General features: G+C 45.0%; 1 protein-coding gene across 5 annotated transcripts in view; it reads right to left on the bottom strand.

Annotated features, from left to right (window-relative positions):
• Positions 1 to 26,068, bottom strand: part of LOC147890467 (pre-mRNA-processing protein 40A-like) — a 116,646-nt gene that overhangs the window by 70,611 nt on the left and 19,967 nt on the right. For all 5 annotated transcript variants that reach the window (XR_015542786.1, XR_015542787.1, XR_015542788.1 and 2 more), the window contains 11 exons: positions 14,522 to 14,629; positions 14,327 to 14,395; positions 13,908 to 13,985; positions 13,676 to 13,762; positions 13,497 to 13,531; positions 12,923 to 13,028; positions 12,637 to 12,717; positions 12,456 to 12,548; positions 12,307 to 12,360; positions 2,703 to 2,819; positions 2,521 to 2,619 (listed from right to left, as the gene is read on the bottom strand). Coding sequence is in view for 2 of the 5 variants with exons in the window: in XM_087390945.1 (XP_087247071.1) it covers positions 2,521 to 2,619; positions 2,703 to 2,819; positions 12,307 to 12,360; positions 12,456 to 12,548; positions 12,637 to 12,717; positions 12,923 to 13,028; positions 13,497 to 13,531; positions 13,676 to 13,762; positions 13,908 to 13,985; positions 14,327 to 14,395; positions 14,522 to 14,629 (927 nt within the window). In the remaining 3 variants the exon portion in view is untranslated. The remainder of the gene's footprint in view (positions 1 to 2,520; positions 2,620 to 2,702; positions 2,820 to 12,306; positions 12,361 to 12,455; positions 12,549 to 12,636; positions 12,718 to 12,922; positions 13,029 to 13,496; positions 13,532 to 13,675; positions 13,763 to 13,907; positions 13,986 to 14,326; positions 14,396 to 14,521; positions 14,630 to 26,068) is intronic.

The following is a 26,068-nucleotide window of genomic DNA, read 5'->3' as shown; positions in this document are numbered from 1 at the left end:
GCTTGGTTCTCCATCTACAAACAGCCATTGCCCAAACCCTCTGAGCTGGAAACTCCTCTAGTATGGGCGAACTTCCACCTGCAAGCAATTGAAGAAAAAACGTCTGTGGTGGCTGCCATTCTCCAAACAGCGAATTTCTTCTGTTGCTCAATACTCCCTGCATACTCCGCCATTGCCTGAGCCCTCTTAGGAGTAGATGGGCGACCTCAAGACGAAGATTTTGAGCCATTTTTCAAGTCATTTGGTTCAGTAACGAGGGAGAAATCGTCAAAACTCAGTTTCAGCCTGTAGCAACTCTCCCGGGCAAAAGTGCGCACCATTTCGTCCAACCTCTGTGCTGGACCTTCTCTGGTATATGAGCTTTCTTTTGCTTCAGAAAGCCCTCTTTTCCTTGCTTTGAAGAGTGAGCTACAAGCCCTCCAAGTTCAGCTTTTCAGTTTTGACAGTTTTGGACAAGTTTTTGAAGATGATGCTACATAAAATGCTACTCTAGCATTTCTGGTTTTTTGAAGCTTTTAATAACTTCAGTACAAGTGTGGATTCAGTTTGTTTTTGACTTGCTAGACCTGGTTTTGATTGGAAAGTGCTTATTTCACTCACTTCTATGAAGCATGTAAAAGGAAGCATCATTGTTTGAAATCTAGTCACTACTATTTGCTACATTAAATGCTTATATTTTGAAGCATTTCAGTTGTTATTCTAAGCCCTGTAAGAGAGAAGACACTACCCAATACTTGGGTTAGAGCCTCTCATGGCTTGCTTATGCCAAATATGTGAAAAGCCAAAACATAAAGCAATGTCTTGTTATGCTACAAAGGATGAAAATGCCAACCTGACTTCCTTATTGAAGATTGCCAAAACAATGGTTGCCAAAAAGGAAGCAAATACAGAAATCTACACTCTCATGGCATTTTTATTTGACTCCAAGTACAAGAAAAAGATGAAGGTCAGACACCTAAGATATGCTTCTCTACACAACTATGGAGATGACAAGATAATTGTTCTCATGAAGGATATGACTTTCAGATCCACTTGTTCTATCATAGTACCATCTTATAAGGCACTAGACACTGCCCATGTGGTAAGACCTTGCCTTGACATGGATATTTTGCCTCCACAAGATGAGGCATCCCATGAAGATTATGCATTTTAAACTCATCTCTATGTATGCTCCAGATCACTCTTTTTATGTCAAGGTACTCAGCCTGGATAGTCCTCCAAAATGAATGAAAAGAAACTATTGTGTGTTGTGTGTTTTGTAAACACCTCTGGTCACCTTATGATGTAGGCCATGTGTATGGTTTGTTCCATGGTACCTCCTACAGACATTGTGTGCATGTACATGTAGGAGAGATAACCATTGGAAGGTCTGTTTGTATCCCTTTCTGTTTACCTTACACCCAAGGGAACCCTTGCTAGCATGAGAACCTAGCCATAGATTAATCCTTGACCACCATGAGATGGCATGAGAAACTATGAGACTAGATGTATCCTTGACATAGCCTGAGGCATTTCCTTGAGGGGGGGTTTGTTGGGATATCTCAAGGTGTATGCCTCAGGCACACCTTATGTTTCTATGTGTGAGTGCTAGAGGCACAGTTAGGTGCCCACAAGCACAGTTAGGTGGTGGAAAAGCCACATAGGATGATTGAGTGAATCTAGGAGCAGATTGAGGAGATGATTGTGGAGCTTTGAGGTCATCAGTGATGTCAGTGACCTTGTATGAGGTGCCTACTTAAGGACCTCTTTCTTCTTCATTCTATAAGCAAGTATTCTGATTTTGTGTCCACTCTACTCTTTCCTTTCAGTATTACAACATCAATCACACACAGGTATACAAATACCCTGTAATGTATTAAGACGGATACATGCAACCGAAAATATGGGCATTAACACAAACCAATATTTACACATGATACACACATATATAACACCTTGTGGCATATGACTTTCAGTCAAGGTGCCTTTTGGGAGTGAGGTTAAATTACAAGAGAGAACATGGTTTATAATTCTCAAGATACTCGTTTATTCACTTCCATTACCTTGATGTCATATTTATCCAAATTTTCATAATACTCATGTTTCCTTATCAACTATCCAGTTTTGCATTAAGAAGACAAAAAGATGTGCTCACAAATAGCTTTTCTTGGATCATACAAAGTACATCATCCCCATAAATGTTTTACTATGGATATGCACAACTTCTTTACCTAACCACTGAACTTGATCGTTGTACAATGTAAATGCCATATATTGCAACCCTCCGTTGTTTCCCTTACTGACACCATCACACCTATACTTCTATGACCACAACCTTAACGAAACCTTACGATCAATCCTCTAAACCTTGATTGTCAAGCACATACAAGTGCAAAATGAATATATTTTCTCTAATCTAAATGTGCAATCTGCCTTCTAGATAAAATGCATGTAGTTGAAAACATATTTACTTGCATTCTAACTATTATCTCATCCTTTTTAGGCTAGTCGCTCAAGAGTCTAAACACCCTTAGAATGTACCTGCTTTTCCATATCCTCTGCAATGTCCTCAAAAAGTTCTTTTGGAGTAGTACCAAACGTGTTTGTACAGACAGCTTGATAGACAGGATGGTCTTTCACCTATATGTAGAAAAATACAATAATTAGTTAACATTGAGAGCCATTAAATGTAATGTTGTACCAGTTGCATCTGCGTCAATCACCTTCGAAATGTAATCCCTCCATGCCACACGGATCGTGAGGATACCAGAAGCTCTGTGATCCACCATCAGTTTCCTGAATTCGTCCCTGTTCTTTCGCTCCTTCCTTCGTTGTTGTTCCTGAACAATTTTAGTATGGATTAGACACCATGTTCCAGTGTTAACATGCAAGATGCTCCTTATAACGGAATATTAACTACAAAAGATTCAGCATAGTTGTCACCAAGCTGTAAATATTCCAAAGTCAACGCATAAATTGACCATTTATTGATTGTAATTAACAAGTTCTTCATTTATTGGCCCTGCAAAGGGTCTTAGGGATGAGTGGATTTTTGGGAGGTGGGCTGGGAAAGTGGGGGTTTGTGAGTAGTCGGTCAAGTTGACCGGGTTAGTGGGGACTAGGGTTAGGTCTTAGCTTAATGATGTAGTTAGGAATGTTTGACCCAAATAGGAACTAACCCAGATCTTACTAAATTTGTTTGACCCAAATAGGAACTAACCAAGATCTTACTAAATTTGTTTTAGCAAGTTCTTTTATTGGAAGTACTTAGTACCTACCCCCTTAGCCTTGCACAGCAAGCAGTAGAAGAGCACCAGGAGCAACAGTAGTAGATGGTGAGTGATGAAGGCGAAGGTTCCAAGCAGGGCCAGAGTGGTATCACTACCTTGTTTAATTATGTTCGAAGAGCTACTTCCATTTGGTCAAAGTCTTGACTCCGGTCAAAGATACTTAACCTCAATTAAGTAAGCCCAACCCCAGTTAGGAAGATCTGGCTTCGGCCAAGATGGTTAACCACGGTTAACCAAGCAATTAAAGTGCTGACTTCCGTCAGAGAGTGTTGACTTCGGTCAACGAGACTTGGCTCACACCAAGAGGGTTAACCTTGTTAACCAAGGTGCGCCAACTTCGGTTGGAGATACTTGGCCGTAATTAAGGCGCTTTGACTGTCGATCAATGCTCTTAATCATGACCAAGAGGGTTGGCCTTGGTCGACCAAAGAAATTGTTCTATGTTTATGTGTTATGTTTGCCTAGTGGGGATGCCCACAGTGACTAGGATTAGTTCAGAGATTATTATTCGCATGCAAAGCGCTTACAATTAATGGGTGCCATGGTTATGCGCTTTACTTAATTGTTACAGGTATGAGAAAGGTTCCAGACTTGGGCATTGTGGAGCCTCACAAGCGATTGGGAGTTATTCGTGTGACCAAATGCTAAGAAGACACCCATGGACATGGGATTAGAATTAGGCTAGAAATTAGACAAGTGGCAGCTTGCCAAAAGAATGGGCCTTGAGCTCCTTTGTATTTTGGATTCATGTTCTAAATTTTGTAACATAGCTCTACGCTGAACTCTGTAACAGATTCTCTCTCTTGAATAAAATTCCTTCGGCGGGGTCCAGTCCGACATGTTGTCCTAGGAAAGTAGAAGATTGCATGGGTTTGGGTGATTAGAAGATTATTGCACCTGTCGAAGTTTCAATTTGGCTGCCTACAAGATGTGCCAATAGTAAGGGCTAGCGGGGTTCTAAAGCTAGCAGACTAGAGTGAGGTCATGAGACAAAGAGCCCAGCGGCCTTGGTCTTCGCATGCCCCTTTTTGCTTGATGCAAACAAAGCACTGCTGTTAACTATGGGGAAAAGAAACGACGCCTCCACGTAAAATGACACAAAGAGACGCCTTCACGCAGGCACGAGTTGACACGACAAAGTTTTTGTCAAGCAGTGCCTCACCCGTGAATAAATCGTGACATAAAAATTTTCACACAGGTCACCGGATGGCATGCCTCAAAGAAATTCACAAAGATCTACGATGATCTCGTGAAGGCACGGAGCAACAATCGAGCGCAAGCGCACGGTTGTCCTGACGTAGAGATCCGACGACGTGGTGTTTTACCTGTGGGATGGGATCCGGTGAAAGTTGGGCATGAGAAATACATGAGGTGAAATTTTTTTCGTAGAGGCGTTTCGCATAGCAGCGTCATTTGTTGTACAAAGGTTCAACAGGATGCTGACGTGGAGCGCTTACAGCATCTGCTGGTGTGGCGTTTAGATGACGTGGCAATAGACACCTAGGTGACACGTGGCAGACACATGTATGATGATGTGCCAATTCTGACACGTGGCAGTCCATGCTGGCAGCTCTAATGACATGGTCTTGACACGTGGCAGCTGATGTGGCAAAGGATCTGACATGGTAGACACACGTCAGCCAGCCTGGCAGACCTGTGGTTAGTTTGACCCTGGTCAAGGTCCAGTTAGTATGGCCCAACCAGATCAGTCTGGTTAGAGTAACCAGACTGTGATCAGTCTAATTACTCTGGTTAGAGTCCAGTTACAGACTAACCAGACCAGAGCTAGTTAGTCTAGTTAGTGTAACCAGCCGGTTACTCATCCGGTTACTGTCACCCAAAACAAAACAAAAAAAGACAGTTGCAGAGACAGTTTTTGCCATCAGTTTCCAACTATTTGTCAGTCTTTTCCTGTCAGAAAATCAGCAGAAAACAGAGAAAATCAGAGTTTTGCAGAAATAAACGAGATGCATGCCTTTGTGCATAGACAAGGGGAAACAGATGCATTCTGAGTGCTTTCTGCAGCAGCCAGAAAAGGGGCAATACAGTCAGTGAATGCTTAAGCAACTTTCGGGGTATATGCATTAAGTTTACAGCCTGACACTGGCAAGAGTTGGGGACAAGTTGTGAATGCAATACACCTCTTGTTGAGGTAATTTCTCTTTGAAAGGCAAAGGCTGAGTGCATCAGTTGCATACACAGTGTGTGTGAGAGTTTGCAAACCTCAGACAAGTTAGAGATGATGGCTTCACAGCAGCATGCCCAATCATCCCATGAGGGAAAGGCAGAGTCTGATCAGGTACAGCAGGCAGAGGCTATGCTGATAAATAAAGGCAATGCTTACAGAGAGCTGATTACTCAGTTGGGAGCAACCCCTTGTTTCGCAGGAGGGTACAACCTCTCTTTGAGGAAAAGCCAGAGAAGCCTCCCTCTGGAGCATATCAGGAAGTGATGGGTAAAAAGATATCCTTGAGTCATACTCTTTTTTCCACAGATGATACATTGGGAAAGAGTAAGAAGTCTCATCATAAGGACACTGGCAAGATTTGGGGACAAGTTGTGAATGCAATACACCTCTTGTTGAGGTAATTTCTCTTTGAAAGGCAAAGGCTGAGTGCATCAGTTGCATACACAGTGTGTGTGAGAGTTTGCAGACCTCAGACAAGTTGCAAACGATGGCTTCACAGCAGCATGCCCAATCATCCCATGAGGGAATGGCAGAGTCTGATCAGGTACAGCAGGCAGAGGCTATGCTGATAAATAAAGGCAATGCCTACAGAGAGCTGATTACTCAGTTGGGAGCAACCCCTTGTTTCGCAGGAGGGTACAACCTCTCTTTGAGGAAAAGCTAGAGAAGCCTCCCTCTGGAGCATATCAGGAAGTGATGGGTAAAAAGAGATCCTTGAGTCATACTCTTTTTTCCACAGATGATACATTGGGAAAGAGTAAGAAGTCTCATCATAAGGGCAGCAAAAAGAGCAGGTCCTCTTCCCAAGAAGAAAAAGGCGAAGCATCATCATAGTTCATCTAGTTCGTCTTCTTCTTCTACCTCTACTTCTTTATCCTCGACATCATCTTCTTCTTCTGGATCTTCAGAGCCAAAGCACAAGAAGTCCGGCAAGAAGGCAGACACTAAAGAGTTCAAAGATGGTGGGAAGTCAGTAAGATTTGCCACTCACAATGGCCAATATGGCCAAGCTGAAAAGGCAATGCAGTTCATAAGGCGATTTGATGCTACCTTCAGCCTCAAAAATTTCAGTGAGTCCTTGAAACTTCATATGGTTGGTTTGCACTTGACTAGTACAGCCAATGCATGGTGGCTAGCTAAAACTCCTAATTATACAACTCCTAAGAAATGGAAGCATTTCAAGAAAGCCTTTTATAAGCAGTTTATTCCCAAACAGTTTCGGTATCATGTCCTCCTTTGTTGGGAGAGTATACATATGGAAGAACAAGATACAGTTGAGTCTTATAAGCAGAAATTTTGGGACTCATACTTGCAGGTTTTGCCTTTCAAGAAAATTTCAGACAAGACTCAACTCAGGAAGTATTGGGCAGGACTCACTCCAAAGATACATGCCCAAGTGAACACTAAGGATATCAAAGAAATTTCACATCTTATGCATTCAGCCAATGTGGTTAGTCTTGTGTACATGCAGGACCCTACTAGTGTGCCTTCACTACTACAGGCAGGGATACCAGGGGATTAAAAGTGAGCGATCCCCAAGTCTGAAACATGAGAGTTTCCCAAGGCTCAGAAGAGGGGATTTCAGCCTCAGAAGCCAAGGGGAAACCAGGCACAACGGCCCTATAAGGGACGACCACAGTTTACCCCTGAACATATTGAAACTTTTAGGAAAGAGGGTAAATGCTTCAGATGCAGCAAAGAGGGGCATGTGGCTTCCCAGTGCCCAAAAAAGCCTTCCACTCCGAAGGGAAAAGAGGCAGAGAAGCCACGAGAACCGCACAAGCCAATGACGAGAGGAATTCCTGATATACTGGGTCATGTTTCAAACCCAGAGGAACAAGAATTGCTATTTCATGGGGCAAAGTCAGAGACCAGCAAGCGGTGATTTTATTTGATCCAGGGGCTACAGATAACTTTATACTAGAGGATTTAGCCCTGAGGCTGGGAAGAGCTACCCCCTAAGAGACCTGAAGATCATGGCATAGAACTCATTCCTGGCAGTGAGCCACCCAATATGCCCCCATACAGAGTTAGGGTATGGATGATGCGTTGGATCAGTTAAATGGGGCTTCGGTTTTCAACAAGATAGACTTAAAGAGTGACTATCACCAGGTGAGGATACAACCTCAAGTGTGCATAAGACAGCGTTCCTCACTACTTTAGGTTGTATGAGTATCTGGTGATGCCTTTTGGTTTGACTTATGTCCCAGCTACTTTCAATAGGATGATGGATCGTATCTTCCGACCCTACAGACAGTTCACTGGTACCTTCTTCGATGACATAATTGTCTTTTCTAAGTCCGAAGAAGAGCACAAGAACATCTTGCTACAGTATTTCAAGCTGAGAAATCACCAGCTCTATGCAAATAGCAAGAAAAGTTAATTCTTCCTGGAAGAGATCCATTACTTGGGGCATATAATATCCAAAGATGGGATACAGATGGATCCGGCAAAGATCCAAGCCATTCAAGAATGGCCAGAGCTGAAAATTGTGCATGAAGTCCATAGTTTCCTAGGCCTACATTCTTACTATAGAAGATTTATCAGGCATTTTGCAGATAAAGCCGCTCCACTTCACGACCTTACTAAGAAAAATGCAGCTTTTAGAGGGGGAATTCCACAAAAGACAGCATTCACCACACTCAAAGAGAGGCTGACCACAGAGCCAATCTTGATAGTTCCAGATTTGTATCAGTCATTCGAGGTGGATTGTGATGCTTGTGGGGAATGTGTTGGGGCTGCATTGCATCAAAATGGTCATGTAGTGGCCTATGACTCCGGGATGCAGAGAGATATCTGGGAATCTATGAGAAACAGTTGCTGGCTGTAATTCATGCCATCCATACATGGAAGCATTATCTTTTGGGTGCAGACTCTACAGTTAAAACAGATCACCAAAGTCTGGGATACTTTTTGACTCAAACAACCGAGAAGCATATGAAATGGGCAAATATGCTGTCAATCTGGAGGTGAAGGAGAGTAGAAGGTGTGCTGCAGACTGAGCTCTCAAGGGCTAAACCTTGGCTCTCTCTCGGGGCAGCAAGGTGTTGTGATCTGGACGGAAAGTCTACAGAAGCTCGAGGTGGAGCACGCGGACTCGAGTCTAGAAATAGCCAGTAGATAGGAGAAGGACCTTGTGGTAAAATCAGAGGACCACACCATTGGTGGGACTCTTGATCTCTCTCTTTTGTATTGTGTCCATAGCGTTGGATCGAAATATATTATTTTGGTGGTTTCTCTATCTAGTTGGTTCATTGTCTATTGATGAGTCTGCACACCTATGCTATGCACATAAGTTTAAGAAGTTTGTGATTCCACACCACACTCCACACTGTGTAAGCTCCTGGGCTATTCTATCAGTCTTCCGCTGTGCGTATCCTCTGTTGGGTCATTTCTAACAGGGACACACAAGCAAAGATCTTGGATTTCCTTGGGGATGCCTTAGCATTACCAGATCTTCACTTTTACAGTCCAGCCACAGATCAGAGGACACAATGCACCGGATCTTCCCTCACACAGTATAGCAGATATAGTCACAATGTGGTAGACTATATCATGGGGTCCCCTGCTTTCACACCACATATTTTTCAGCACTGCCTTGCAAGGGCAGTGAGAGTTTTGCAAAAAAGTGTCCTCCCAATAGCTACTTTCTATTCTAGTCTCTCTCTCTCTCCTCCCCTCTCTCTCTCTCTCTCCCTCTCCACTTCCCACAATCAACTCTCTCTCTCTCTCTCTCTCTCTCTCTCTCTCTCTCTCTCTGTGTCTCTGTCCCCCACCCCAATCAACTCATCAACATTATCCTCCTCTATCGATATACTCCAATGCTCCATAAAAGCTTAAAAATTCAAAATAATGAAGACAGTCACACACACAATTTGCACATCACTTTGCATTTGCAAGCAGTTGCATTATAGCACTCTCAAACTTTCCAATGGTTCTAGAATCTACACAGAGGCTTCCATCACAAAGTAATCATCCATTCATCTTCACGATCATTTGCATTTTGCAACATAAGGCAGTGCTCACCAGTACTTGTACTCGCTTGTTTATCTTATAGTCAAGAGCACTCAGACCTATCCTTAAATCTGACCCTCACAGGCCTGCCTCTTCCACATACTACCAGAAAACTTTAATCATCCACTTAACCATATCTACGGTAATTATTTTGCCACGCTTTTTGTAAGTAAAGACCCTTTGTGTTATTTTGTTATGCTTTTGATATTGTAACAGAAGGTGTGCAGTGCAGCAATGTGGATGGAGTCATTAAGGAAAAGAGATTCGGTGTGGTCTAATTGCTCACCTAGGTGCTTTAGGAGATCTTGGGCACATTGGGCTCTAAGACCAATCAAGGACACCCTGATCAAGGAACAAACTGCAAAAGAGTATCGACATCTACTGCAACAGAAAAAACAATAGTCTCATCCGCCATCAAAAGAACCCTTAGCTGTCCTCTATAGCAATATTCCAAAGAAGCAGTTGAAAAGAAGACCAACATGTCATATCACAGACAATAACCTTTGGATAGTGTATGTGGCACGCTCTACGATGTTCCTAACCAGACCCTACCTGATCTAGAGGATATCCTTCATCCCAGCACCTCCACGCTCTACACCACACGCTACCTAAATAAGGCCATCAAGAAGCTAGAAAAATCCTAGCAAAACTCCTAACCCATGGGTGAAGATCACTTACTCCAATCCTAGCTAAGTAGTTTAATGAAGCTTTTTGCAAAGACTTTCGGACCTCATGAACCAAAAACACCATCATACACACTCAAAAGGCACGGGATGTGATGGATGAAAGTAACTACCGGACAATCATGATTCAAGTTATTATCCCAACATCCTAGCATGATATGGCATAAAAAATGGCGTTAGGTCCAAACGTTGGAGTGTTGGAAAGGTTACCTCCCCATCTGTAAGCCCCCAAATGAGGAGAGCATGGGGGAGGTAGACCAGTGGATACCGGGGCTGCGATATGGGCAGCACATGAGCTGCCATGTGGGCAGCACACAGAAAAGGCAGAGGCTGCCATGTGGGCAGCTATCAAAACAGGGTGTCCCAGGACATAGGCGCCTATGTGGCAGGGCCAATGAGCAGGCGTATGACCTGCAACACAGCACTGGACAGATGGCGAAAGCATAAAGGACCTGCTGGACAGGTAGGCGCAAACGTGGAAGCAGGGACAGGTCCTGCAAGAGCACCCTACAGAGGTGGAGATGCTGCAGCAGGAAGTTGCGTCCATAGGACACACGGCGGGGCAGGATTGGGGCCTGCAATAGGGCCTGTTGGTGGCGGAACAGTCGCAGCAGATCAGGGCATATGTGGAAGGGATGGGGGCCTTGGATAGCCAGCCATCCAGCCCTAGAAGAACCCAAGGGTAGGGCCCTATGTGGGCTGCCCTTAGGCCTGGCAGCAGCCCAAGAGAGCTGCCCCAGGTCGGCCAATCAAGGGCTGCCTGGAGGTCAGTTTACAGACCATAGGGGGGGCAGTCTAGTAAGCCTATATTCACTTACCAGGTCGTTTTCGCCAGCAGGCCCTACCCTTACATATCAATGGACCCTCTTTAATTCGGTACGGCAGGGTTGGCTTTATTTTATGCCATACCTATTCATCCTATGCTTCGATACATGGATCATTTAGTAGCTACTGGTGCTTTGCATGGGCTGGAAATATACAGTAGCAGGCCATTAATAGCACAGGCATATGCCAATGACTATTTGTTCTTGGCTTAGACATAGAAAGGGATCTTTCATGCCTCATGCATATACCTAGATGAATCCAGGAACATTCCCAAACTCATCCTCTAAAAACACAACATAGTGCAGTTTCAATCTCACGATAGTCACTCGTAAGATTGAAAACCATAAACTCCATCACGCATAGCAGGGACTAGCTACTCACTGACGTCATCAGCGCCCAACAGTGGGGGTAGACCATAGTATAAAAATATGCTCTCACACATACAAATCCACACCCACACATACTTGAGCATCCATTTATACAAAGTCTTCATACTGAGTTTCTGTCGACACTCCGGAGGTGAAGGGCAGACTCAGCCATGACAAAGGCTCAGACATAGAAAGGGATCTTTCATGCCTCATGCATGCTTTATCTTTATAGGGTCAGGCTGCTGGGCTGTGTGTCAATTGTCAGAAATCTAAACTTCTTCCTCTCCATGAGAAGGCTTGGCATCGTATCTTTTGGCCAGGGGTCATAGTTTCGCCTACACAGCCCATATGTCATCTTGTTTACCCATTTGATGGACAGTCTTTCGTCGTCAGCAAATGGGCTAGGTACTTGACATGCCAAAGAAGAAGCTGGAATATTGGAAGCTGGCCACCTGGGCACTGCATATCTGCCATCACATAGTTCAATCCATTCTTGTTGCCTATATACAATTTTATTTGCCCCTGATGATGTTTGCCAAGTAGAACATCTTCTATTTTATGTCTAATGATATGGGACTTTCTGGAGGTAATGCTATCACCGAAAAGCCCTTAGGTTTCTTACAGTGGATCACCTTTGCCCACCTAAAAGGCATGGAGAACTGAATATCGTCAATACACATGCATTTCTAGCTCACAAGGGAAAATGATGCCGTAGTTTATGCAAGGCGATCAGCCATGGATACATGTGTGGCTGTGTGGATGTGATTGTTTTTCAGAAAATTAGGAGTGCAACCCGTTTGGTTGCACTCCATTTGGCACTACATACCTTCGATATGAGTTTTTTAAAAGAGTAGACCCATTATGTATCCTTAGGCATTAAGGGGCCCTGAGATTGAAATAGAGACTGAAAGAGAGAGACAAGAAAGCAGAAGACCAATATTAAAAAAACATGTCCTTACCTTCTGAATTTTCTTCTCCTCCTCTTCTTCTTTCTCCAAATCACGTACGTACTCCTATGCATCCAAAAACAACATGGTGTCAGCAGGTTACAGCATTTAAAGTAAATGTGACTTGCTAGGTAGAAAATCTCAAGGTAGCTGATTCGAACCTGAAAAACTTCTAACCGATCAAGTTTATCCAGGCGAGAGCATCTTTCATCATCTTCCAGCTTATCCACCACTTTTCTCCACTGGGTGTTTGCCTAGACAAAAGATTAGGCAGATACACTTATCCTGTGCCACATTTCAAATGCCAAGTAGTATAGGAAAAAGATCGAAAACTAAACATACCTTAATGAAGTCACAAGATTCCAAAAACGCTCTGTACTCAACTAGGTTTTTCTTCCTTTCCTCGCGAGCCTTCTCTCGCTCCTGAATACAAAATTTAAGGTGGATTGTTTTAGGCAAGATCAAAGGCTGAAATTTACTAATAGTACACTACACAAGTATAAAAGTAAAGCTTGGCAAAAGCCTATGAAGGAAATCCTTCTTGCATGGGGGGCGTGTAACTCCCAAAACAGGTTTCCCCTCACTCACAAACAATACTAGGCAACTGATATATGACCCCAAAAAATACCTTACGCTCCAAATCAACCAGGTAATCTTCAAAAAGCTCTTCCCGCTCACGGTCCTTCTCAAGGGCATGAAATCTCTGGTCCTCAGCAAACAAAGCTGCAGCCTTGCTGCAAAACATTATATTGGTCAACAAGCAACAGATTATTTACGAAATTAAGGAACTAAATTATCATGAAATACCTGACAGTTCCAAAATCAGGATCAACAGGTTCATTACTATCTGTGGTTCCTTAGCCAGCCTTCCAAAACAAAAACCAAGCCCACAAGAGCATCCCTGTTCTTTCCCAAAAAAGGACTCTAGATTAAACTGACTGTTGGGTTTGAGGATGAGAGGAGAACACCGAGATCTGGAGTTGTATTGAGAATGCAAGAGTTGTATATATTTGAGAGTAACCAAAATGAGGATTACATCCCCTGCCTAGGAGACTAACTCATAATCTAACACGAACAGTCTATAAATAAACCCCCTTGCAAACAAAGGAGAGGGGGCAAGGGAGGGGTGGGGGCAAAAGAAGGGAAGGCGGGGGGGGGGGGGGGGGAGAGACAAAGAGAGAGAGAGAGAGAGAGAGAGAGACCTCCATCTCATCGCTGAAGTCAGCTCTTTTGACTCCTGTAAAAAGGGGCAGGTATGTGAGCTTGTCAAGAACAACATCTTGATTTTGCATCAGACATACACACAACTTTCTAAGCAAGAGCATCACACTTCTGTTATCAAATGTAAGTGGCAAACTTTTCCAGCACTGGCCTTCCCTACCTGCAGCATTATTACAAACTCTTCCCTTGCTTTTTTCTGTTTGAGACGTTTCTCTTCGGCGTCCAGTTTCTTCCTCTGAGCCAAATACTGCCAAAACCATCCAGCCGATAATGAGTTAGAACCTTTGAAACATCAGTAAAAGAACCATTTCACAACATGATATTGCAAAGATAGCTTCTAGAATCCAACTGATCACAAGATAGCCAGTATAGGCCATACGATAGGATCTTACCTCATTGAAAGCCTGCTTCCGCTCTCCCAAAGTTTTAAGAGCACCATAACGCTTGTCATTAATAATAACACGCATGGTCTGAGATAAAGCCACGATAGAGAGAAGACAAAAAATGTCAAAGCTTCAATATGTGATTACTTTCAAACACACAAGAAAACCTTTCGACATCATTCTTCGAGACATCAAAGTATCCACCAAATTCATAAACAGTTGACTCAACAAGCAGCTAGAGATGGAAGATAAAGCGTGTTCCAGCACGCAAAATAAAGTTACTTTCAAATTAGATCCCTTGCTCTGTGTTGAAGAATATATTTTGCTAATAATTCCTTGAACCATCAAAACAAAAAACTTTTTCCAATCCAGGCAGAGTGATAGTCTGATTACACTGACAATTAGAGAAGGCAGAAAAGTATACTGACCTGCTCCCACGTCCAATCTGATTCCACATGTACAGCTTCTAGAAGCTCTTTGAAAGCATTCTTCGCCTCCTGAACAAAATAAGACAGACTGGATCTAACAAAATAGCTTTTCCTACTTTAACTATGTAAAAATCAACACAACAATGGACACAAAAACAGGGCTCAATGCGGAGAATAATGACAGATAATTCTTGCCGTTTTGTTGGCATAGATTGGTGCTTCTTCAACAATTGGAGCGGGTTTGTCCTCAGCCAGAGGAGTCACATTGATCTTTGCTGCCTGTGGCATTGCTTTTTTGGCCTCCTGTACAACAAGCCAGTAGAGAACAAAAATAGACCAAACATCCTTGATTCATTTAAAGGTACATAACAAAGATTTATTCCAACTAATAATGTACTGGAAACAACAAAGTCAACCAAAACTTAATGAGCCTCTAGAGAATTTTGAAAAGAAAAACTGAAATCGCCAACTCCGTAAAGATATTTAAACTTGATATACAAGGATGACACAGATTGCCCATATGATATACAGAGCCATGTACCAGAAAGGGCTAATTTAGCATCATACATCACTTGCAAGCTACATTATTTTCTCACTGCATAATTTATTTCTTTGTTTTTTGTGAAACTTGGGATAAATCAGAAAGGGCATGCCGCCTTCGAGAAAACTGCCTTTTTAGATTCTGCAATTAATTGCAGAATAAAATCGTATGCTGCTAAGCCACCACTCTACAGCTTGATGCAATCTTCTAGGTGGTCACTTATCTCCACAGGGTCAATGACTTTGATAGGACGACGCAGACTACTGTGGCTAGCCCTAACTTCATCTATGGCATTGGAGACAGAGGGGGTGAGAGGAGCTGGTACGCTAAAACACGCAGACGGTTCGCGGGCCTAGGACTACAGATGTTCAAATTGCCACCATTTCAGTAAAGCCCTAAGGCTCCATCCATTCCACTTGCCTGTCAGGAGGTGAACCAGGTTATCAAAGAGGATATCTTACAGCTCTACACATTCAAGTCCTGGTTAGCACCTATTGAGCTTTCGGTGAAACTAAGCTTCTACAGTGATAATTACGGATCTCGGAAGAGGGGTTCATAGAATTGCCAGGCTACACCCAGATTCATCTCACACATACATTGAGGATCTTGATTGATCAGTTTTGAGTATTCTTCACATAGGCTACGCATTGAGAGCAGAGGGCATCCCACACGAGAGATGTGTCTGCACTTTATGTGCTTTGCAGGAGACCGAGAAAGAGGATCATTATGCTTTCAAATGCCTTGTATACTATGAGATCTGTGGACAACACCACTGCTTTTCAATACTGGTTTCGACCTACACAGAGAGTTTTTATCAGCGGTAAGGTGGCTGTATTCCTTCTTGAGGCCCAGAGACAAAAAGAAAGAAAGAAAGAAAGATATATTAACATCCGCAGCAGGCCTCGCGGGCCTATGGGACAAAGTACGGAATCAAGTAACTCATACAGACCACTGTGGGCCGGGGCAAAGGGCTCACTAAGGCCCTTGCTGAGTACTCAAATGCTATACTAGTACAAAATAGCAAAAAAGTAGCAAAATAGCATGAGGGTGGCATGAAAATATCAAGTGCTTAGAGCTAGAGTCCCAAGTGCATGAACCGGCTCCACGTATCCAGGCTCCATGGTGACTCTCTGATGAGATGCAAAGAGCTCACGTATCTGCGTCTATCGGGATGTCTCCCGTGGTGGTGGAGAGCGTGGTCCCTAGATCTCTGGATCCGATAAGCTATGTCAAGGGTGACGCCTCGCCTCGGTCGATCTCCCCTAAGGAGAGTTGAAATACGTCGAACCTAGATCGTGTGTGCTCTGGTCACCTGTTGTGCCGTGTACGGTCTCTGTGTCCCCCGCCTAGCAGTGCTACATCGGCTCTCTCCACCGATCCATACATCTCTCATGTCGGCTAGCTCCTCCTCCTCCATCCCAGAGTGCCTGGGGCTGAGTCAAATGCATAGAAATCCGTGACCTATCTCCGCACTCGGTCTACCTCGGTACACTGTGGTGCGGTGGTCCTATCTTGTTGCTCTTTGATATGTCGTAGGTATCTCCCTGTGTCGTCGCATCTCCATCAGGTAGAGCCCAATACATACCTGGTCTTGGAAGTGGATCAATCGTGAGAGTGGGCCAAGCCGTACCCCTCCTGAAAAAGGCAATGGTAGCGCCCTCGGATCTCATAGTAGGCTGGGCAGACACATAGAAAGTGCTCCTTTGTCTCGACCGCCCTCATCGTGCACAACCTGCAAGTCCACTGCTCTCTCGGTATGCGTGCAACTCTCCTTGCCTCGATCCTCAGCTGATGGGACAAGACCCACATCTGTTTGATGGCAATCCTCAATGCGTGTGAGACTCCTCTGTCCTCGAGATACTGAGGTCTGATGATAAGCCCACCCTCCGATACTCTCAAAAAGTAGTCATAGTAGAGTTCAGTCTTGGTGGGAAACTCCTCGTCCCCCCCCCCCCAAGTGCGAGATGTGTGGAGCTGGAGGAGATCTAACCGTATGATGTGGTTAATCTCATCCCATGGGATCAACTCAAGCGGTGCATCCATGCTATACTGAAATGGGGGAAGCCGATCCATTTGAATGCCGTGACTAGCAAACCATGCGGTGATGCGTGCAAACCATGTTGTACCTACCTCCCTCTCTACCAGTCGTATGGAGGACTCTAGTGCCAGCTTCGGAAGTCTCTCGTGAGGTAGGACCCAAACACTATGGAGGAAAGTCCTGTCTAAAAAATGGCATCAACCTGAAGAGGGGTCATGGCAAACTCTGCATGTACTATCTGATGGGGGACCGAGGGCTTACTCCGAATCATCCTAGAGCCCATAATCACCTGCAGACGCTCAAATCTCCTCCATTCTGCTACTAAAATATCACACGTCCAAAAAGGTGCCGCATACATGGCAATCAGCCTCACTAGAGTGTCAAAAAGCCAACACTTTGTCGGTGGATCCTAGAAGCACTGTCGCTCTAGTCGCGCCAAAGCACCATGCCCCCATGTGAGTCGTGCTCTAGCTGCGTGGGTCATTGTGAAAACTGGCCCTGTGAAATCTGCACCTAAGTATGTGTAGAACTGCACAATCTCCACTGGCAGACTCTGGTATGTAAAGCTATGTCGGTGAAGCACTATGTAAGAGGTGTTGAAGATCATGACCTTGGTCTTCCCAAGGTTTACCATCAGGTCTCTCTCTGCAGAACACCTCTAGGGCATCCACATGTCTCTGTAGCCCCTCTATCGAAGATGACAGGAGGACTATGTCATCCGCATATAGTAGAATCTGTATCATCAAGTCTGCCAGTGGTGCTCCCTTGCCTCCTATACGGTCTATGAAATATGTACTCTCATCAATGTAGAGCCTGAAGAGAGTCGGTGAGAGAGGGCATCCCTGCTTTATTCCGATCGTGCTCTCAACCTAGTCTAATAGGCCTCCTGGGACACAAACTCTCCCTCTGACGGACTCGTATAGGCTCACCACTCCCCAGATCAGAACCTCTAGAATTTGCATATCCTGTAGTCTCCTGATCATGCGGGATCACGGGACAGTGCCGAAGGCCTTCCGAAAGTCTACAAAACAAGCATAGACTTTCTAGCGTCTCGACCTTGCCTCCTCAATGATAGTCCTCAGGGTGAAGATGTGGTCTAGAGTGGAGTGATGTCTCCGGAAACCTGCCTACCTTAGAGCACGCTGCCCATGTCCCTCTATATGGCTGCTGATCTCCCTCTCCAGTATCGATCCATAGATCTTGGCCAGCGTCTGGCCAATCATAAGAGTGCAATAGTTCCCAGTATCCATGGGGTCACCTGTCTTGTGTATCGGTACTATGGTGGTGGTACTCCATGAGGGTGGAAAGCCGTGACATATGGCATGGTTGAACATCTTTATGAAGCCGGCTGAGTGCAGCCCGCACATTCTGTGCAGTGAACAAGTGGCAAGTGGTGGTCCTAGACATAGCAGACATATCAAGTGGTGCCTGCATCGGGACATCATAAAGAAAGCATGCATAAATGTGCCAAACACCTGGGTCTGTGATGGGTATAGGTGGCTTCCCCTCCGACAGAAGCCCCCAACCAATGGTGGGATCCCCCCTCGAAATGAACTGATCACCTCGTCCATTCTATGGGTGAGGAAGACCCGCCGCTTACAACGTGTCAATCGCCGTGAGATCAAATGTGCCTTGGGTGATGTCAAGTGGCCGAGGGCTCGCTCACGTGTGAGGTAACCTCTCATCTCTCTGCACTCATCATCATACCAAGGATTCTGTGGCATCTTCTGTTAAGCCAGGCAATCCCAATTCTCGCGGACAGGATAAACAGGTACAAACACCACTGGTGCCTCTCCGAACCCTGTCAAAGAAACCCCGGATCGGAGGCAAAATCCACAACCAAAGATCTGTCAAAAGCCCCGGTTCAAAGGTTAAACAAAATAAAAAATTATTAAAAAAAGTTTTTTTCTGGACTGACCAGATCTGGCCGACCAGATTGACTTGGTCGGTCAAATCTGACCAGGTCGGTCAACCTGTTGGTTGACCGACTTAAAGCCCCTTCCTATTTAAAGGGGGGGGGCTAGGTATTCTCCAATCTCCTCTCTTCCAGCTCCAGAGGTACCTGCACACCCTGAGCCCCTTCTGCCTCCTGGCTGCCTCCTCTGCTGCCTCAGTTTCTGCCTCCTGGCCGCCTCCTCTGCTGCCCTCCCTTCTGCTCCAGATCTGCACTCTTTTCTGCCCAGATCTGCCCCTCCTTTCTGCTCCAGATCTGCCCTCCTTTCTGCTCCAGATCTGCCCTCTTTTCTGCTCCAGATCTGCCTTCCTTTCTGCTTCAGTTCTGCCCTCCTTTCTGTTGGTTGACCGACTTAAAGCCCCTTCCTATTTAAAGGGGGGGGGGGGGGGCTAGGTAATTTCCAATCTCCTCTCTTCCAGCTCCAGAGGTACCTGCACACCCTGAGCCCCTTCTGCCTCCTGGCTGCCTCCTCTGCTGCCTCAGTTTCTGCCTCCTGGCTGCCTCCTCTGCTGCCCTCCTTTCTGCTCCAGATCTGCACTCTTTTCTGCCCAGATCTGCCCCTCCTTTCTGCTCCAGATCTGCCCCTCCTTTCTGCTCCAGATCTCCCCTCTTTTCTGCTCCAGATCTGCCTTCCATTCTGCTTCAGTTCTGCCCTCCTTTCTGCATCAGATCTGCTCCAATTTCTGCTCCAGATCTGCCTTCTTTTAGCTTCAGATCTGTCCCAACTTCTGCTCCAGATCTGCCCTCAACTTCTGCTCCAGATCTACCTCCAACTTCCGCTCCAGATTATGTTCTTTCTATTCCACCCGCAGCAACCTCTGCATCAGTTTGCTGTCTCAGATTTGGTTCAGTTCCAACTTGTGGAGCTAGTGCAGAAGTCCACTACAGTTGTCAGGACTGACGTTTGCTTCCTCCAGAGCTTCTCTCATATCTTCACTTGTACTGAGTTCCGTTTGTGATATATATATCTTCTTCAGCCATTAATTGTCTTCAGTATTGTTTTATTTGTCTCCAAGTATTTTCTTTATATGGTATCAGAGCCAGGTGTGCCAATCGACACCTGAGCCTTGATCTGGAAAGCTTGGAAGATAAATCATCACCTGAAGATGTCTTCTCCCTCTTCCCCGAAGCGATCTCAGCCTGAATCAACCTCTATTCAACCACCACCTTCGACATATGTCGAGAGAGAGTCTGCTAGGATTGAAGGTGATGAATACCTCTCCAAACTCTTTAAAGAATTTGCTGAATTCCAGAAATGGAAGGAACTTGAAGCAGGTACCCGTACACCTCGTGCCTCTACCTCTCCACGGTTCTCTTCAATACGTCAACAAGGACCTCTATTCAACTCAGAAGAAGCTGAGCAACATCTCAAGTTCGGTGCCAACGAAGAACAAGTATCCCCTGACGAAAGAGGACAAGCCGGCATGAGAACATTGGATTATTCGACAGTGCCTATTCCACAAGAATCAGTGCAAGGTATGTTGCCCTATTCCCTTAGCGCAACTCCATCTATTATGCAAGGCATAGGAACAAGTAATCACGAGGACACGGATCCATACATGCATGTGAACACTCGCAGACGAGAAAGGAGAAATGCGTCTGACAATGAGTTTGCTTTCGGTTCACATTCTTCCCTCCCTCCCATCCCTCTCATCTCTTCCGCTGCCATCTTTCCTCCAGTGGTTTCTCACTCTCCCGCTGCCTCTTTTTCACCTCTCATGTCTTATCCCGCCTCTCATATTCATCCCTCCCCCTCAGGACCTTTTCCAAATTCTTTTATTCCTCCGGTGATGCCACCTCTCCCTTCTTCTCACTCTGCTTCTATTCCAAATTCTCTTCTGCCTCCACCGGTTGCTTCTCCCTATCATTCTCTTTCTTCCCCTCACCCTGTCTCTGCAACAGCCAAACATGCTTTCACTGATATGACTCGTTTTAACGGGTCTAATTATACCACATGGTCAAATCTTATGCGCCATGTGCTTGATTCTCAAGACCTAAGGGAACTCGTTCAAGGTACCGAATCGCCACCTGATCCTCATGTTTATCCTCCTCAGGTAGTTCGTTCGTGGCGACATCGTAATGCCACTGCCATTGTTGAAATTATGCAAGGTCTTTTACCTGAATTTCACTCTCAATTACAGCACTTTGATCTTGCCTCTGAGCGATGGGCACATCTCACTGACCGCTATGCAGCTCGAGATCGTACTCGTCGTATCAATCTTGACCATGATCTCCAACAATTCCAGATTCTTGCTGACGACAATCTCAAGGTTAAACTAGCAGATTACCGGCGATTAGTTGCTGAATTTGCCACAACTGGTCCTCCCAAATCCGAGGATGACCAAGTTACTTTCTTTTTAAATAAACTTCCGCCCAAGTATTTCAGTTTTATGCAACAAATCATTTCTCAACCTTCTCTTCCTACTTTTTATGAGTTTGAATGTCAACTTTTGCGTTATGCTCGTCTTTACTCTCAGGTCCACCAAAAACATAGCATTCCTGCTTCAGAGGGGGCTCTTCTCTCCGGGATTCCAAAAGATCAACCTAGCTCCGGAAAGCCCTCTCCTACTCCTAACCCCTCTAGTAGTAAACCCGCCTGGCACTCCCTTCCCAAAAAGAATAGGTTTTGTCAGCATTGCCAGAGAGTTGGGCATATTGACGATGAATGTCGCTCCAAAGCCAAAGGCCTTCTTCCTCAGCCTCCCACCACGACTCCTCCACCACCCCGTTGGACTCCTCAGCTCCCTACCACGACTCCTCAACCACCCCGTTGGACTCCACAGCCCCCTACCACGACTCCTCAACCACCTCGTTGGCGTCCTAGGGGTGGTCCTCCTCCTCCTCCTTCTAACACTGGTCTCTGGAGACCCCAGGGCCATGTCACTAATCACTTCACTCCATCTCCTCCCTTTATAACTCCTGAAGGTCTGTCTGACTGGTCCACCGGAGATTCTCTAGACTTCACTTCTCAAGCCTTGATCCATATCACCGAGCTTGACTCCTTCTCTCCCTTATCTGGGTCAGCTTTTCATACTCTTCCATGTGGCTCTAAATCTTCTTGGATTGTGGATAGTGGAGCCACTCATCATATGACCCCTCATCCTGATCTCTTCATTTCTCGCCAACCGGCGACAGGGGGAGTTCGTTGTGGCAATAACTCTGTTGCTACTATTCATGGTGTTGGTTCAATAACTTTTGATACTGACAAAGGTCCCAATCTTGCTCAATTGGATCAAGTGTTTTATGTCCCCCAATTAGGGGTCAATCTTCTTTCTGTTCATCAACTTTGCCTCCTTGGTCGCACAGTGCTATTTACAAAGATGCATGTTGACATCATAGATGAGTCCTCGGGACTCCTTCTAGCTCGAGGTGATGCTCAACCTAATGGTCTGTACCTTATAACTCAATTTCTTGCGACTCCCTCCCATTGCGGTTCTGAGTTTCATCGGCTTTACGGTAATGCTACCCTGAAAGATCCAACTGACACAGAACGATTATGGCATTATCGTCTCGGACATTTGTCTTATGACTCTTTATATGAAATGTCTCGGGATCATCTAGTTGATGGCCTACCTAAATTATCGCCAGCTAAAGATATTTGTCATCCCTGTCAATTAGGTAAACAAAGCCGAACTCCTTTTCCTTCTCATTCCACTTCTCGAGCCAGTGAGATTTTGTGTCTAATTCACCTCGATATTAGTGGCAAATCTCATGTTCCTTCCCTTAATGGTTCACATTATTTCTTCTTAATTGTGGATGATTACTCTCGCTATCAATGGGTGTTTTTCATGAAAGAGAAATCCGACACTTTTTCTTTCTTTGCTACTTGGGCTCGCTTGGTTATGAACCAAACAGGAAAGTCTATTGGGATTGCTCGTAGTGATAATGGTGGTGAATTCATTTCCCATGAATTCACTCAATTCCTTCAAGAGCATGGTATCCAACGCCATCTTACATCTCCAAATTCGCCTTTCCAAAATGCTCGTGTCGAACGGCGACAACGTACTGTCATGAACATGGCCCGTTCCATGCTTTTTGCAGCCGAGTTGCTTGAACGTCTCTGGCCCGAAGCCGTCAATACTTCTGTCTATATCCTTAATCGCTGTCCTACTCAACCCATCCTGAACATGACGCCTTTTGAGGCCTTCTATGGCTATCGTTCTTCTATTTCTCATCTTCGTATCTTTGGCTGCCGGGCGTACACTCATACTCCCAATGATACTCGCGGTAAACTCGAACCTCGTGCTGAACTTTTTCTTCTAGTTGGCTACTCGGCAGAAGCTAAAGCTTATCGATTATTTGATCCTCGTACAAACAAAGTTTTGGTTCGCCGAGATGTGGTCTTGGATGTGGTTCCACACCGTCCTTTTACAACTGTACATGCCTCTGTGGATACTTCTTGGGAGATTATAGCGAGCATAGCAGCCTGGCATATATGGAGATCCAGATGCACAGAGGCTATGGAGGGTACTCAGGTTCATCCCTCGCACACATTGGCTAGTATCTGGACAGACATCATACACACTCTGCTGGCCGTATGGACGGGTATGCAGGGGGACTCCCGTGCAGCCTCAGCTAGGAGGGCTTCTTTCTTTAGGGAATGGAAGGATTCTCCTTTCTTCTCTGAATCTACTACAGGGTTGAGATGGCACTTTCAGCCTCAGCCTTGGTTTCTTTCCACCTCACTCTGAGGGGGTTTTTTATTATCCTCATGATTTCATGATGTATTCCACTTTGAGCTTGCTCTCGCGGGTTTTTGTTCTTACTTCATAGAAGTCTTTTTCATGAAAAAAAAAGTTTTGGTTCGCCGAGATGTGGTCTTCGATGAAAGAGCCGTGCTAAAAAATTCCTCTATTCTCTCTCCTGATGACGTATCTACTCCAGTTCCCTCCGACAATTCTCCACCCGAAATTCCTTCCTCTCCTCCCGATCCCCACCCATTGCTTCTCCTCACGACCCGCTGCCACGCTGGTATCGCCAAACTATGAAGGATTCCGGGATTATTCATGTCGAACTTCCTCCTTCTGGTCCTCGCCGCTCTACTCGAATAACTTCTTCTACTGCCACTGCCTCTTTTTTTACCACGGCCTATATCATACATTCTGAACCTGCCACTTGGCAAGAAGCAGTTAAAAATCCTGCATGGCATCGTGCTATGGAACAGGAGCTTGAAAGTATTGATCGCAATCAGACCTGGATCTTGGTCAATCGACCCACTCATAAAAAGGTCATCAGAACCAAGTGGATCTTCCGAACAAAACTCAAAGCCGATGGCACCCTGGACAAATACAAAGCCCGCTTAGTAGTGCAAGGATTCCGCCAAAAACATGGTATCGATTATGAGGAAACCTTTGCCCCTACTCCTTGGTTAACTTCCTTTCGTCTTCTTCTCGCCCTAGCTACTCATCACCACTGGACTATCTATCAAATGGATGTCAAGAGTGCCTTTCTCAATGGCTACCTTGATGAAGAAGTCTATGTGACTCCCCCACCAGGTTTTTCTCCTCCTGGCCATGAAAATAAGGTTTTCCGTCTCCGCAAAGCTCTTTATGGCTTAAACAAGCACCTCGATCATGGTTCCACCAAATAGACACCTTCCTCAAAACTAATGGTTTTCATTCTACTCCCTTTGATCCAAATTTATATATCCATCATTCGTCAGAGGGGGTCTGCTTTATTTTACTCTATGTCGATGATCTTTTGCTTTTAGGCTCCACTCCCACTACACTTCAATACATTAAAACTCAACTCAGCATCACTTTTGAAATGACTGATCTCGGTCGGCTCTCCTATTTCTTAGGCATGGAAGTTGTACACCATTCTGGTGGTATTTTTGTTTCTCAACAGAAATATGCTCTTCAACTCCTTGATCAAATCATTCCTCATGAACCTAAGCTGGCTGCCACTCCCTTAGATCCCACCGTAAAGCTCTCAAAAGACTTGGAGTCTCCTCCCTTTGATGAACATCTCTATCGCCAGGTTGTTGGCAAACTCCTCTGGCTCCTTCACACTCGTCCTGATCTTGCTTACTCCGTCTCTATTCTCAGTCAGTATTTTAATGAACCCAAGCTCACTCATTGGCATGCATGTATTCGTATCTTGCGGTTCATTCGTAGTACTTACTCTTATGGTTTACATTTCAGACCAGGACTAACCCTACTGGGATACACTGATTCCGACTGGACTGGTGACCCGGACAATCGTCGTTCTCATGGCGGCTATATTTTCTCGTTTGGCTCGGCACCTGTTTCTTGGTCTAGCCGTAAACAAGAAACTGTTGCTGGTTCTTCTACTGAGGCTGAATACCGGGCCTTGTATGATTGTACCACAGAGGCCATATATCTCCGATAGTTTTTGGCAGAGCTACACTTTCCTTGTACTGAACCCACGATCCTCTACGTCGACAACAAAAGTGCCATTGCTCTCGCAGGCAATCCCATTTTTTCCAACCGCACCAAACATGTCGGTGTTCACTTTCATTTTACTCGCGAGCAAGTGGAATTAGGTACTATTCGGTTGATCTATGTTCCAGCTCCGATAATCATGCTGATATTCTTACCAAGCCGGTTAATCGCCCTACTCTTGAGCATCTCTGCCCACGGTTGGGGATTGGTTTACCTCCTCCTTCTTCTTAGCAGTTTTTTTTTCTCTTTGTGTACTTAAGGAAGTGAACAAATCCCCTGCGAGGGCACTCCTTCAAGTCTTTCTTTTTTGTACCATCATCTGGGCATTTAGTGAAGATGAAAACCTACTTTGTAGGCATCTCCATCTAAATGAAAAACCTTTGTTCACCAAAAAAAAAAAAAAAAAAAAAAAAAGGCTGATGAAGATGATAGATCACTCATGGAACACCTCTTTGCTTCTCCTGTCTACATTGGCCATTGAGAGGGGCTGTTAAGCCAAACAATCTCCAATTCTCGCGGACAGGATAAACAGGTACAAACACCACTGGTGCCTCTTCGAACCCTGTCAAAGAAACCCCGGATCGGAGGCAAAATCCACAACCAAAGATCTGTCAAAAGCCCCGGTTCAGAGGTTAAACAAAATAAAAAATTATTAAAAAAAGTTTTTTTCTGGACTGACCAGATCTGGCCGACCAGATTGACCTGGTCGGTCAAATCTGACCAGGTCGGTCAACCTGTTGGTTGACCGACTTAAAGCCCCTTCCTATTTAAAGGGGGGGGGGGGCTAGGTATTCTCCAATCTCCT

The sequence above is a fragment of the Dipteris shenzhenensis genome, chromosome 19, assembly GCF_047967505.1.
Source record: "Dipteris shenzhenensis isolate YYH24624 ecotype China chromosome 19, Dip_SZ_1.0, whole genome shotgun sequence".
Classification (NCBI taxonomy): Eukaryota; Viridiplantae; Streptophyta; class Polypodiopsida; order Gleicheniales; family Dipteridaceae; genus Dipteris; species Dipteris shenzhenensis.
The sequence above is the reverse complement of the archived record's forward strand: the minus strand, read 5'-3'. Positions and strand labels throughout refer to the sequence as shown.